The sequence below is a fragment of the Myotis yumanensis genome, unplaced genomic scaffold (assembly GCF_028538775.1).
Source record: "Myotis yumanensis isolate MYYU_CA2020_CCGP unplaced genomic scaffold, mMyoYum1.0.hap1 SCAF_18, whole genome shotgun sequence".
Lineage (NCBI taxonomy): Eukaryota > Metazoa > Chordata > Mammalia > Chiroptera > Vespertilionidae > Myotis > Myotis yumanensis.
In genome coordinates this window covers 4,586,562-4,599,505 of record NW_027223769.1, presented here as the reverse complement: position 1 = coordinate 4,599,505, position 12,944 = coordinate 4,586,562, and the positions used below count along the sequence as shown (strand labels likewise).

Here is a 12,944-nt window from a genome sequence, read left to right as displayed (position 1 = left end):
TTGGGGAAAATAGCTAGAAAGGTAAAGAGTGCTTACAAACTGACAAGATATCAAACAGCCCCCTGAACCCCTAGAAGGATAAGCCTAGGAGGGGAAGGGAGGGCAGAGAGGCTGCCACCCCACTACCACTTCCTAGGAGTTCTATTTCCCACAAGGTTGGACATCTTGATCTATAAAATAAATACGATCTATTGAATTGTATACAAATTTTAAACTTGTATAGCAGCAAACAAACAAACGAACAAAACCAAAAGTGTAATGCAAGAGAAAAGAGACAATTCTTGTAAAACACAATGAGTGCTTACCAATCGGCACATTTCACTGAAATTAGCTTATTCGCCTTTTGTGAAGAAAGGGGAATTTTTGCCAGGAAGGATGATCCCATCATACTTCTAGAACCAGCGCATGGCCTCCTCTTTGCTGACTCATGTTTGGCCCCCGTGTAGCCTGTCCTTGTTTCTTGCCTGCGATGCTGAAACCTGGCCTACCCAGCACCTTATAAGCCAAAGGAAAAAGTAGGAAGCAAGACAGGAAGGGCAGGGAGCCTGGGATCTCAGGATGGGACAGGGCCCCGGGCCCTGGGAGCCTGGCCCAGGCCCTTCAGAGGCTCTTTGACTTTCCTGGTCTCCTGCCAGAGAAGAACAGGGTCAAGGATGGGTGAGCTGCTCAGACAGACAATAGTTCAAGCCTGTGGTTCTGTGGGTGAGTGCAAGGCTGGGCCTCAGTTTCCTCATCTGTAAAATGGTAATAATTCTTCCTACGCTATAGGGCTGTTGTGAGGACTTTAAGGGATAATGGGAAGTTCAAGAGTAAAAGGAACCGCCTGGCACCAAATCCCAGCTCCTCCACGAGTTCTGCACATGCTTCCACCTCGGGCTCATGGAGACAATGGTGGTACCCACCTCAGAGCGCTGGTGCAAGGAGTAAGTGGACCAATCCACACAACAGCACTTACAGTGGGCCCACTAAGTGCCATAGGAGCATGTGGCATCATCATTCTCATGAAAGCCTGGCGCACAATAAGGTCTCAATAAATGTAAACCAGCACAACACAACACCTACAGCGATTTGCTATTATCCAGTCACTCAGCTAAGACTCCCTCCCTACTGGTCCCCTCAGATGCTGTCTGCCACCTCGGCCAGGGTGATACAGTGATTAAAAGCCAAAGGCTGGACCACAGAAGTGGGTTCAAGTTTGACTCTGTCACCTTGCTGAGCGGCATTGCTTGCTGTGTGACCTTGGGCAAGTGAACTCACCTCTCTGAGCTTCCGTTTCCTCCTACCTTCCATGGGGTAATAGAATATGATAATAGAAATAGAATATGATCCTGTAAAATCACTTTCTATTATAAAGTAATTTATAGCTAATATAATAAAATATTCATAAACATGAATAATCCACATAATTGTTATTTATAAATGTAATATAAAAAGTACTTAATATGTAAAATTGAATAAGATAACAGCATAAATCCTATATAATAAAAGCCTAATATGCTAAGTGTCTGGTCATCCAGCTGGCCATTCAACCAATCAAAGCATAATATGCTAATGATATGCTAAGGCTGCTTGACCACTTGCTATGATGTGCAATTACCACCAGGGGTCAAATAGTCAACTGGTCAATAGTCACTATGATGTACCCTGACCACCTAGACCAGTGATGGCGAACCTTTTGAGCTCGGCGTGTCAGCATTTTGAAAAACCTTAACTCTGGTGCCGTGTCACATATAGAAATTTTTTGATATTTGCAACCATAGTAAAACAAAGACATATTTTTGATATTTATTTTATATATTTAAATGCCATTTAACAAAGAAAAATCAACCAAAAAAATGAGTTTGCGTGTCACCACTGACACGCGTGTCATAGGTTCACCATCACTGACCTAGACGCTCCACCAATAGGTTAGCTTGCTGCTGAGCTCTGGCCAATTGGGACTGAGTGACAGGAGCCCTCCCATGGTCCCTCCCCTGCTGGCTAATTTTCCACATCCCTCCCTGGCCCCGATCATGCACTGGTGGGGTCCCTTGGTCTGGCCTGTGCCCTCTCGCAATCCGGGCTAAAGGAGCCCACCCCCAGTGCATGAATTCTGTGCACCGGGCCTCTAATATCCTATCTAATAATAGACAAAGATTCAAATTGACCGTACCTTCACTACGCCCACCATTGGCTAATCAGAGCGATATGCAAATTAACTGCCAACAAAGATGGCGGTTAATTTGCATAAATAGGTGCCAAGCAGTGGAGTGAAGGCTGGAAGCGGCTCCGCCCCAGAGCAGCAAGGGCTGGAAGGCGGCTCTGGCCGGAGCAAAGGCCTGGGTCCCGGGTGCTGGAAGAAAACCGGTGCTGGCAGCCAGGCCTCTAGTAAATATATAAAGCATGAAATACACTGCCCAGCACATGGTAGTTGCTTAATAAATAGGAGCTATTGCCCTAGCAAGTTTTGCTCAGTGGATAGAGCATCAGCCTGCGAACTGAAGAGTCACGGGTTCGATTCCATTGAGGGCATATGCCTGAGTTTCGGGCTTGATCCCTAGTAGGGGGTGTGCAGGAGGCAGCTGATCAATGATTCTCTCTCATCATTGATGTTTCTATCTCTCTCTCCCTCTCTTCTTCTCTGAAATCAATACAAATATTTTTATTTTTATTTTTTTTTTTAATATATTTTATTGATTTTTTACAGAGAGGAAGGGAGAGGGATAGAGAGTTAGAAACATCGAGAGAGAAACATCGATCAGCTGCCTCCTGCACATCCCCCACCGGGGATGTGCCCGCAACCCAGGTACATGCCCTTGACCGGAATCGAACCTGGGACCTTTCAGTCCGCAGGCCAACGCTCTATCCACTGAGCCAAACCGGTTTCGGCTACAAATATTTTTAAAAATAAATAGATAAGAGCTATTATGAGTATTCTTATTATGATTTTGAGACCCTGGACCTTGGCCTGGCCCTGCCCCAGACCAGATCTGGATCCTTCTCCCTCTTTTCCTTCCAGGACCTTGTGAAATCTAATCTCCAGCTGCTAACTTCCCAGGTCCTTGACCTCAAGGACACAAAGCCCCACCCTCGTAGCTCTGCAAGGGCCCAGACTCAGGGATGGAGACATGGTAAGTGCAGCTTGCTTAGACCTTGGATGCAGTTACCTGGAGTCCACCTGCCCAGGAGGGCCATGGGCTTCAGACAGATGGTGACGTGGGTCAGCAAGGAGACCTGGAGAGGGAGGCAAACCAGGGACAGGAACACAGGACCCATTGGGCCACAGCAGATCGTAGCATCCCCAATCCAGGCACACACACATGGGCAGGGGGAGGGACACTCCTTCACACAGTCAGCGTCTGATGGCCACCAAATCTCATTGGTGACTATGCATTGAGTGTAGGCACATGCTCGATACACAGTCCCAGAGAAACATAGTCCCAGACCATGTCCCCCCACAGAAGCACACAGCCACCATCACCCACAAGCCCCAGCTCCCAACCACTCCCACCCTACACCCCATGAAATCTCAAACTCGAGAACACACTGACATGTCCATGTGAGGACACACACAGCGTGTTCACCCCAAAGCAATTTCCTCGCTGTTCATTAACACAAATGGGACAAATTGTAGAAAAATAAATAACTCCAGTTTACACATTTTTTTCTTCAAATGGAAGAATGCCTGCCCTTGACAAACCCATGAGCCCTGGAGAAAGTCAGACGGTAAATCAATACATTTGAACACAATATAAACAGAGTTATAACAGAGGTATTGCAAAGGACTCTGGGAATGCAGTGGGAAGAATACCCTGGTTTGGGTTTTGATTTTATCCCCTGATATATTTTGATTCATATAATAAGAAAAAAAATCCTTGATTTGACCAGACCATAAAAAAGGAGATGGGTGTATATGTGAAATTGCCACTAGATGAAAAAAGAAAGAACTCATCTCAATCAGGGTAGTACCTGAGCATAAACATGATAGGTGGCATTAATCTAAATGAAAATGCTGTCTGTTGCATAAATATAGGAAAATATTCAGTCAGTGCTTAAGTTCATGCTGGCTCATCAGAACTCAGTACTCACACTTCTGCAAGGATGTCACTGCATGGGGTTATTTCAATGGGAGTAACATGATCCTCCAAGGCAGCCATAACTGTGTGGCTTGGAAACAGTGGTCCTCCAAGTGTGGTCCCTGAACCAGCAGCATCAGCATCCCCTGGGGACTCCTTGGAAATGCAGGTGCTGGGCCCCACCCAGTCCTACTGAGTCAGAAGTTCTAGGGATGAAAGCCCAACAACATCCAGGGAAAACAGGGGACCCCAGTCATCATCAAGAAACGTCCTCTGAAAGTATTTCATCTATTTATTCAATAAACATCTACTGAGTAGGTACTCACAGGAGGGGTCCCCAAACTACGGCCCGCGGGCCACATGCAAATACAAATATTGTATTTGTTCCCGTTTTGTTTTTTTTACTTCAAAATAAGATATGTGCAGTGTGCATAGGAATTTGTTCAAAGTTTTTTTTTAAACTGTAGTCCAGCCCTCCAACAGTCTGAGGGACAGTGAACTGGCCCCCTGTTTAAAAAGTTTGAGGACCCCTGACTTACAGCCAGGAGGCCCACAGTTCCGAGAGAGACTCCCCCAAGTTCACCCAACTCGGAGCAGGGAGCCAGGGGGGCAACATGGGCCCTTGCTTATCTCTAACTCCAGGTCCGGGTCCACAGGGTGGGCTTCTTCAAAACCCTGTTGACTGCACCAGGTAAATGTTCATGTAAGAAACATCCGAACCTGTAGAGGATTTTAATGAGTTTATTTGAGCCAAACAGGCCACGTATGCTGGGGAGCAAGATCTCAAATGCTCGGAAGAACGGCAGTTTTGCAGTTTCTCTTATGCATTTGTAACTAAGAAGTAAATTCAAGGAAGATTACTTGAAAGTGGGAGAAAGCAAGGCAGGGATTGGATTACAGGCTCGTTAACAAGATTCTGTGCTTTCTTAAGGGTGTCTATGCCTTTGAGGGGTATCACTTCTGACTTCTCAAAGGTGTGTTAACCTGGATGCACAAGAACAATGGACAGAGCTGATTTAAAAGCCTCTCACTAAAGTAGCTATCAGCCTGGGGCATGACTACCCACGTAGGAATTTATAATCAGATCACCCTGAGAAGTTGCTTTCCATAGAACCCCTTCTATCTATTTCCCTGCTGGACTGTGGGCTGGCAGTCCTGGTGTCCCAGAATCTCTGCCCGGGGACTAATAGCCACTCCCTCTTGTGTTCCTTCCGGTTTAGGAATGGTAGTAGCTTCTGGCTCTTAGCTGGGCCTGCTGCTTACCTTTGCTGATGTCCCTTAGCCATGCCCCACCACTGTACACTGTTGCTTAAACAAATCCCTTTCTCCATTTGATGGTGGCATTGGTCTCCTGCAGGGACCCTGGCTGATACAGTCACATAGTCACACCCACACTCATCTCTAGCAGGAGGGATGGGAGTCCCATGCTTGGTTTAGGTCACTGTCGGAGCAGCCAGAGCACAGCTGCTCTGAGTCCGTATATTCTTCTGAATTCTGCTCAATTATGCCACCTGTCAGGACGGGTTCCCTCTCAAACCCTATCCATTGCACTAACTGTTGGGTCTGAGCCCCTCTGCCGGGGGCTTGGACCTTCTTGGGGCTGGGTTTAGATGGGGAAGCCATGAGCAGTGTGGGTGTATAAGAATGAGTCTTTATTGTAGAAGCCAATGGCCATATAGTCATCAAACAAAACAGTTCTTCACAGCAAAGTCCCATACAGGCAGCTGCACACCGGCTGGTGAGCAAATACATCTTTCCCACAAAAATAGCATTAGCCTCTGTGCCCACACCTATTATCTGAGCAGCCACATGCTGCCCCTAGACTCATGGCCTCACATAGTAGCGGCACCTGAGCTCTCTGCCTTAGCAGCTTCTTCTACCTCTCCAGCCTTTCCTGCACATATAGCAGCTGCATCCTCTGCGCCTGCCTCTTCCCCCAGCACTGGCTGGCTAACACGCATTATACTATTTAGACCAGCGGTTCTCAACCTGTGGGTCGAGACCCCTCTGGCAGTTGAACGACCCTTTCACAGGGGTCACCTAAGACCATCCTGCATATCAGATATTTACATTATGATTCATAACAGTAGCAACATTACAGTTATGAAGTAGCAACGAAAATAATTTTATGGTTGGGTCACAACATGAGGAACTGTATTTAAAGGGCCAGAAGGTTGAGAACCACTGATTTAGACCAAAAAGGCTTCTTTCCAAGTAGTGACCCTGCTGCGCACCTTCACATAGTCCTCGGATATTCTGATTAAGATTCCCATGTTCAGAGTGGCCTTGGCGATCCGGCGTACTATCAACAAGGCCTCCACACTCTAATTAGCCTTGGCTATTCGGCAACTGTGGTGTGGTTCCCACAGTTACTCAAGACTCACCAGGAATGATGTGGGGTGGGGGGGCTTTGCCGAAAAGAAGGCATGAGAAATTTTTGTTTGGCTGGCAGGCAACAATGGTGTCTCTTTTATCCAGTTTAGAGACAGGGATAAAGTCCCTCTCTTATTTGACAGTTCACATGTTAGAGCTTTTTATTTTATTTTTTAAATATATTTTTTAATTGATTTCAGAGAGGAAAGGAGAGGGAGAGAAAGATAGAAACATCAATGGTGAGAGAGAATCATTGATCGACTGCCTCCTGCACACCCCTTACTAGGGATCGAGCCTGCAGCTGAGGCATGTGCCCTTGACCAGAATCAAACTGGAGGCCCTTCAGTCCTCAGGCTGACACTCTATCCCCTGAGTCAAACCGGCTAGGGGGATAATTTTATTTTTTTATTTTTAAATATATTTTTATTGTTGATAGTATTACAGATATCTCCCATTTCCCCCCTTTTTACTCCCTCCTCCCAGCCCCTACCTACCTACCCCAGGTCTTCACCACCCTATTGCCTGTGTCTATGAGCTATGCATATAAGTATAGAAGTTCTTTGGTTTATCTCTTCTCATCCCCTCAACCCCACATCAAGGTATGTCAATCTATTCCATGCTTTGGGTCTTATTTTGTTGGCAACTTTATTTTATTCATTAGATTCCACAAATAAGTGAGATCATGTGATATTTGTCTTTCTCAGATTGGCTTATTTTATTTAGCATAATATTTTCCAGGTCCATCCATGCTGTCCCAAATGGTAAGAGATCCCTCTTTTCTACAGCTGCATAGTATTCCATAGTGTACATGTCCCACAGCCTATTTATCCACTCATCTACTGATGGGCACTTGGGCTGTTTCCAGATCTTAGCTATTGTGGGTAATGCTGCTATGAACATAGAAGGGCAAAGGAAACTAAGGAGAAAATAAACAAATGGGACTACATCAAAATAAAAAGCTTCTGCACAGCAAAAGAAACCATCATCAAAATGATGACTATATGGCCATTGGCTTCTACAATAAAGACTCATTCTTATACACTTTTTGCATGTGTCTGTCCAGTTTTCCTACATCCTTTCTGATTGGTGTATTGGGGTTTTCAGGATATATTCCAAGAAGAGGGATCACTGGGTTAAATGGGAGTTCCATTTTTAATTTTTTGAGGAAATTCCATACTGTTTTCCATAGTGGCTGCACCAATCTGCATTCCCACCAGCAGTGAATAAAAAATTGATTTCTTTTTTATTATTATTGATTTCAGAGAAGAAGGGAGAGGAAGAGAAAGATAGAAACATCAATGATGAGAGAGAGAATCATTGACTGGCTGCCTCCTGCATGCCCCCTATTGGGGATCAAACCCGCAACCCAGGCATGTGTCCTTGACAGGAATCAACCTGGGGCCCTTCAGTCTGCAGGTCAACGCTCTATCCATTGAGCCCAACGGGCTAAGGCCATTGCTTTTTTTATGATAGCCCATTCTGACAGGTGTGAGGTGATATATCATTTTGGTTTTAATTTGCATTTCTCTGATGATTAGTGACTTTGAGCATTTTTTCATATGTCTCTTGGTCATTTGTGTGTCCTCTTTGGAGAAATGTCTATTCAGGTCCTCTGCCTATTCTTTAATTGGATTGTTTGTCTTCCTTTTGTTGAGTTGATTGAGTACTTTATATATTTTGGATATTAACCCCTTATCAGATGTATCATTGGCAAATGTATTCTCCCATACAGTGGTCTCCCTTTCATTTTGATGATGGTTTCTTTTGCTGTGCAGAAGCTTTTTATTTTGATGTAGTCCCATTTGTTTATTTTCTCCTTAGTTTCCTTTGCCCTAAGACCGTGGTCAGCAAACTCGGGAGCCACATATGGCTCTTTGGCCCCTTGAGTGTGGCTTTTCCTAAGCCTTAGGAGTACCCTAATTAAGTTAATAACAATGTACCTACCTATATAGTTTAAGTTTTAAAAATTTGGCTCTCAGAAGAAATTTCAGTCGTTGTACTGTTGATATTTGTCTCTGTTGACTAATGAGTTTGCTGACCACTGCCCTAAAAGATGTATCCATAAACATATTGCTACGTGAGATGTCTGGGATTTTACTGCCTATGTTCTCCTCTAAGATTTTTATGGTTTCATGCCTTACATTTAAGTCTTTTATCCATCTTGAGTTTATTCTGGTGTATGGTATAAGTTGGTGGTCTAGTTTCATCTTTTTGCATGTGTCTGTCCAGTTTTCCCAACACCATTTGTTGAAAAGACAGTCTTGATTCCATTTGTCAAACATTTACTGACCATAATGGTGTGGGTCAATTTCTGGGATATCTGTTCTGATCAACCGGTCTATATGCCTGTTCTTGTGCCAATACTAGGCTGCTTGGTTGTAATGGCCTTGTAGTATAGTTTGATATTCAATATTGTGATTCTTCCTACTTCGTTCTTCTTTCTCAAGATTGCTGCAGCTATTCAGGGTCGTTTATGGTTCCATATAAATTTTTGGAGTATTTGTTCTAGATCTGTGAAGTATGGGGCTGTGGGTCTTGGTGACAGTGAACGGGGTGGCGGACCCCGGTGTGACCGAACCCAGGCGCTGCTCCCTCTCTCACTACCGCTGGTTGGACCCCAGGGCGCTGGAGGCGGTCAAGGCGCTGAGGGACCACTACGTGAGTGATGCCCGGACCCCCAGTCCCAGGGGACGCTGGTCCCACCAGGGTCGGGATCCTGGTCCCTATCCCGAGGGCCCTGGCATCCTAGCGTCACGCAGGCGCATCTCAGATCTCAGGTCTGAATTCTGACCAGCTGCATCCTAAGCACAGAAAGCACCTTCCTGCCACTGACAAAACGGCGCCCCCAGGTGGACCCGGCTCACGTCGGGGTGCAGCGCTCCGCAAGGGGTGCATTTCATTCCCCTTTCCCGTCCTCGTCCTCGGGGAGCTCTGAGGCTCCGTGCACAGCACGCACGACCATCCTGCACCACACAGTCGGGTCACGGACATGAATCCCCGACTTCCCCGCACTTCAGGGCACAGGCGAGGGGCGCAGCCTCAGCCCCACCATTGTCCCGCCCAGGAGGAAGAGATGCTGAGCTGGAGGCCGCGGAACTGCTCCTTCCGCCCACGGAGGGTTTCCCCGCTGCCCTGGGTGAGGCCCGCGTGTCCGGCGTGGGGTGGGGGTGGGGGGACAGGGCGGCGGTCGCGGTGTCTCTAACTCCATCAGGTCCCCGCAGTCGTGCGCGCGGCTCCGCCTGGTGGCCCGGGGCCTCTCGGACGCCCAGGCCGTGCTGAGCAGCCTGCCCAGCCCCGAGCTGTTTCCCGGCGTCGCCCCCACCCTGGAGCTGCTGGCGTCCGCGAGGAGGGACGTGGTGGCCTGCGTGAGTGCCCCCGCGCCCGGCCCCTGCACCCCGCACCGGCCTGCTCTGCGCTCTCCGGCCCCTCTGCTAGGTCGCCCGGGTCCCATCTGTCTCGCGGAGCCCCAGCCCGTCCAGGCACAATTCGCGTCCCGCTGGTGTCCGCAGGGCTGCGCTGGGAGGCTCGTGGGCTGAGTTGGTGGGAGACTGGGTCCCTTCGCCTCCTTGCTTTACCTCCTGTGCCCCCTCCAGCTCGAGCTGGTGCGGCCAGGTTCCTCAAGGAAGTCCCCGCGGGCACCCAGGAGGCGTCCCCAGAGGCGGAGAGCTGTGAGTGGCGCGGGCGCGGGGCGGGTAGCTGGCAGGGCTGGGGCTGGGTGCGGGGGCTGGGGGTGCGTTTGCGGGGGGTGGGGGGGTCGCGTGTGGTGGAGCGGCCAGGAGCCGAGGGTCCCTCATGAGGAAATCGCTGCCTCAGCCCCGCTTCGCTTCCTTCCCGGGTTCCAGGACTCGCCTCGGTGCCATGAAGCCACCATCATCTTCAACCTCCTGCGCCTGCTCACGTGGGACCTGAAGCTGGCGGCGCTCTCAGGGCCTTGTCTCTGACCCGACTGCGAGGCGGGACCCGCGGCTCCGCAGGCGGGCGGCTTATCGGGGCTCTGTGCTGCCCTCTGGTCCAGGCAGGTCTCCAGCCAGTGGGCGCCCGGGCTCAGGAGACTCTGCCGCCGCCGCCGCCGCCGCCGCTGGCCTCACCTCGATGGCCTGCGCTGAGCGCACCGTGAAGCGCGGGTACATTTCCTGAGAGGACAACGCGTCCCCTGGGAGCAGGGACATGTCTGTGGAATGCATCGCCCGAAGACCCGCCAGGGGCCTTGTGTGGCAGGAAGAGACTTGAGTCCTGGGTCCACGGGGGGCGCTGACCCCACGTACCCCGGGGAGGCTCTACTTCTCTGGGTACCAGCAGCCCAGAACCGAGCCTCCATGACAGTTCCCACGCCCTGGTTGGAGCCTTCAGTGTCTCCTACGAGATTCTATGAATCTGTGACTCCTGCATCTCTCCACTGGAGAGGCCTGGTCCCTTAGGGATGAGGCAGTGACAGAGCCCGAAGTCCTTAGGTTACTGCAGAATTTTGGATTCTGTCACCCGTGTGTCTTTTGTATTTGTGAAATCCCTGAGTAATGGGCTACTCTGTCTTTCATTATTAAATATTCTTACATTTACACTGGTCGTTCCCCTGTGATCACTCCGAGTGGCACTTTCAGTTAAAAATGCTTAGCCAGGGCAATCAGGTGATTTGAGTGCAACTCTGACCCTGCCTCTTAATCATGGTGTGACTGGGCAAATTACTTCTCTGTGGCCTCAGTTTCCTCATCTACACCGTGGCATTATCATCCTTCCTTTGCGGACGAGTCGTGTACATTTAAGTAGCATTTATTCAGCTTCCAGTGGAGGCCATAGGATGATCTCTATTAAATAACCACACACACCTCAATACACAAGTGATTGCACTTCTTTATTTGTCCAAAGCTGTGGGCTGGAGAGCTTTGCTGCCAACTGCAGGGCTCCTCGTCAAGGTCACACAGCAGGTGAGGATAGAGCCAGGTTTGAATCCCAGACCCTTCAGCTCCATGGTCCATGCTCTTAAAAAAAAAAAAAAAATATATATATATATATATATATATATATATATATATATAATCCCTAGCCTGCTTGGCTCACTGGATTGAGCATTGGCCTGCAGACTGGGGGGTCCTGGGTTCAATTCTGGTAAAGGGCACATGCCCAGATTGGGGGCTGGATCACCAGTTGGGGGAATGCAGGAGGCAGCCAATCAATGATTCTCTTTCATCAATGTTTCTATCTCTATCCCCCTCTCTGAAATCAATACAAATATATTAGTATATAAAATAAAAATAAAATATTTTTAATTGATTTGAGAGAGAGGAAGGGAGAGGGAGAGAGATAGAAGCATCAGTGGTGAGAGAGAACCATTGACCAGCTGCCTCCTGCACACCCCCTACTGGGGACTGAGCACACAATCTGGGTATGTGCCCTGACTAGGGATCCAACCCTGACCTCCTGGTTAATTGGTGGACATTCAACCACTGACCACACAGGCTGGGCTGGAGACTGTTTTTAAAATACGTCACAACACTAAGCTTCTCGCTCACTCTATCAATGTTACTTATATTTAAAAATAGATGCCTGGCATATGAATTTGTGCACAGTGGGATCCCTAGGCCTGGCCAGCAATCAGGACTGAACAGGGCCATCTTGCCCAGTCCCTATAGGGGCCTGCCAGCCATGGGGAGGTACCAGGGGAGGTTGGTCAGTCCTGGGAGGTCGGCTGTGGGAGAGTACTAACCACCAGGAGGCAGCTCCTGCATTGAGCGTCTGCCCCCTGGTGGTTAGTGCACATCATAGCGACTGGTCGACTGGTCCTTGTGATCATTCTGGTGGTTCAGTCATAATGGTTGCTTAGGCTTTTATCCTATACTAGAGGCCCGGTGCATGAAATTCGTGCATGGGGGCAGGGGGTCCCCTCAGCTCAGCCTGCACCCTCTCTAATCCAGGGGCCCTCGGGGGATGTCTGACTGCCATCGAGCCTAAACAGGCAGTCAGACATCCCTCTCACAATCCGGGACGGCTGGCTCCTAACTGCTCACCTGCCTGCCTGCCTGATCACCCCTAACTGGATCCTCTGCCAGCCTAATTACCCCTAACCATTTCTGCCTGCTCACCTGATCACCCCAAACTGCCCCCCCTGCGGGCCTGGTTGCCCCTAACTGCCCCACCCGCTGCCAGCATGGTCTCCCCTTACTGCCCCCCCCGCCAGCCTGGTCACCCCTCATTGTCCCCCCTGTTGGCCTGGTTACACCACGCAACTTGCTTGTTCAGTCATTTGGTCATCCCTCACCACCCCCCTGCCGGCCTGATCACCCCACGTAGCCTGCTGCTCAGTCTTTTGGTCATCCCTCATTAACCCCCATGCTGGCCTGGTTGCCCCATGCAGTCTGCTGCTCAGTTGTTTGGTTGTCCCTCACTAACACCCCTGCCGGTCTTGTTGTCGCACTCAGTCTGTTTGGTCGTCCTTGCGGTTTTTTCAGGTGTGACGGCCCCTGGCTCTTTATATAGAGAGATAATAAAAGCTTAATATGCAAATCGTCCCCTCCACCCAGA

The 12,944-nt window shown here is 49.1% G+C and overlaps 1 protein-coding gene across 1 annotated transcript; it reads left to right on the top strand.

The window, feature by feature from the left end:
* The first annotated feature begins 8,948 nt into the window (after positions 1-8,948).
* Positions 8,949-10,420, top strand: LOC138997309 (interferon lambda-4-like). The gene is made up of 5 exons (XM_070398908.1): positions 8,949-9,086; positions 9,493-9,564; positions 9,650-9,793; positions 10,022-10,096; positions 10,271-10,420. Exons 1-5 carry the CDS (start codon positions 8,949-8,951, stop codon positions 10,367-10,369), a joined length of 528 nt encoding a protein of 175 aa, XP_070255009.1. The 3' UTR covers positions 10,370-10,420.
* Positions 10,421-12,944: the final 2,524 nt, after the last annotated feature.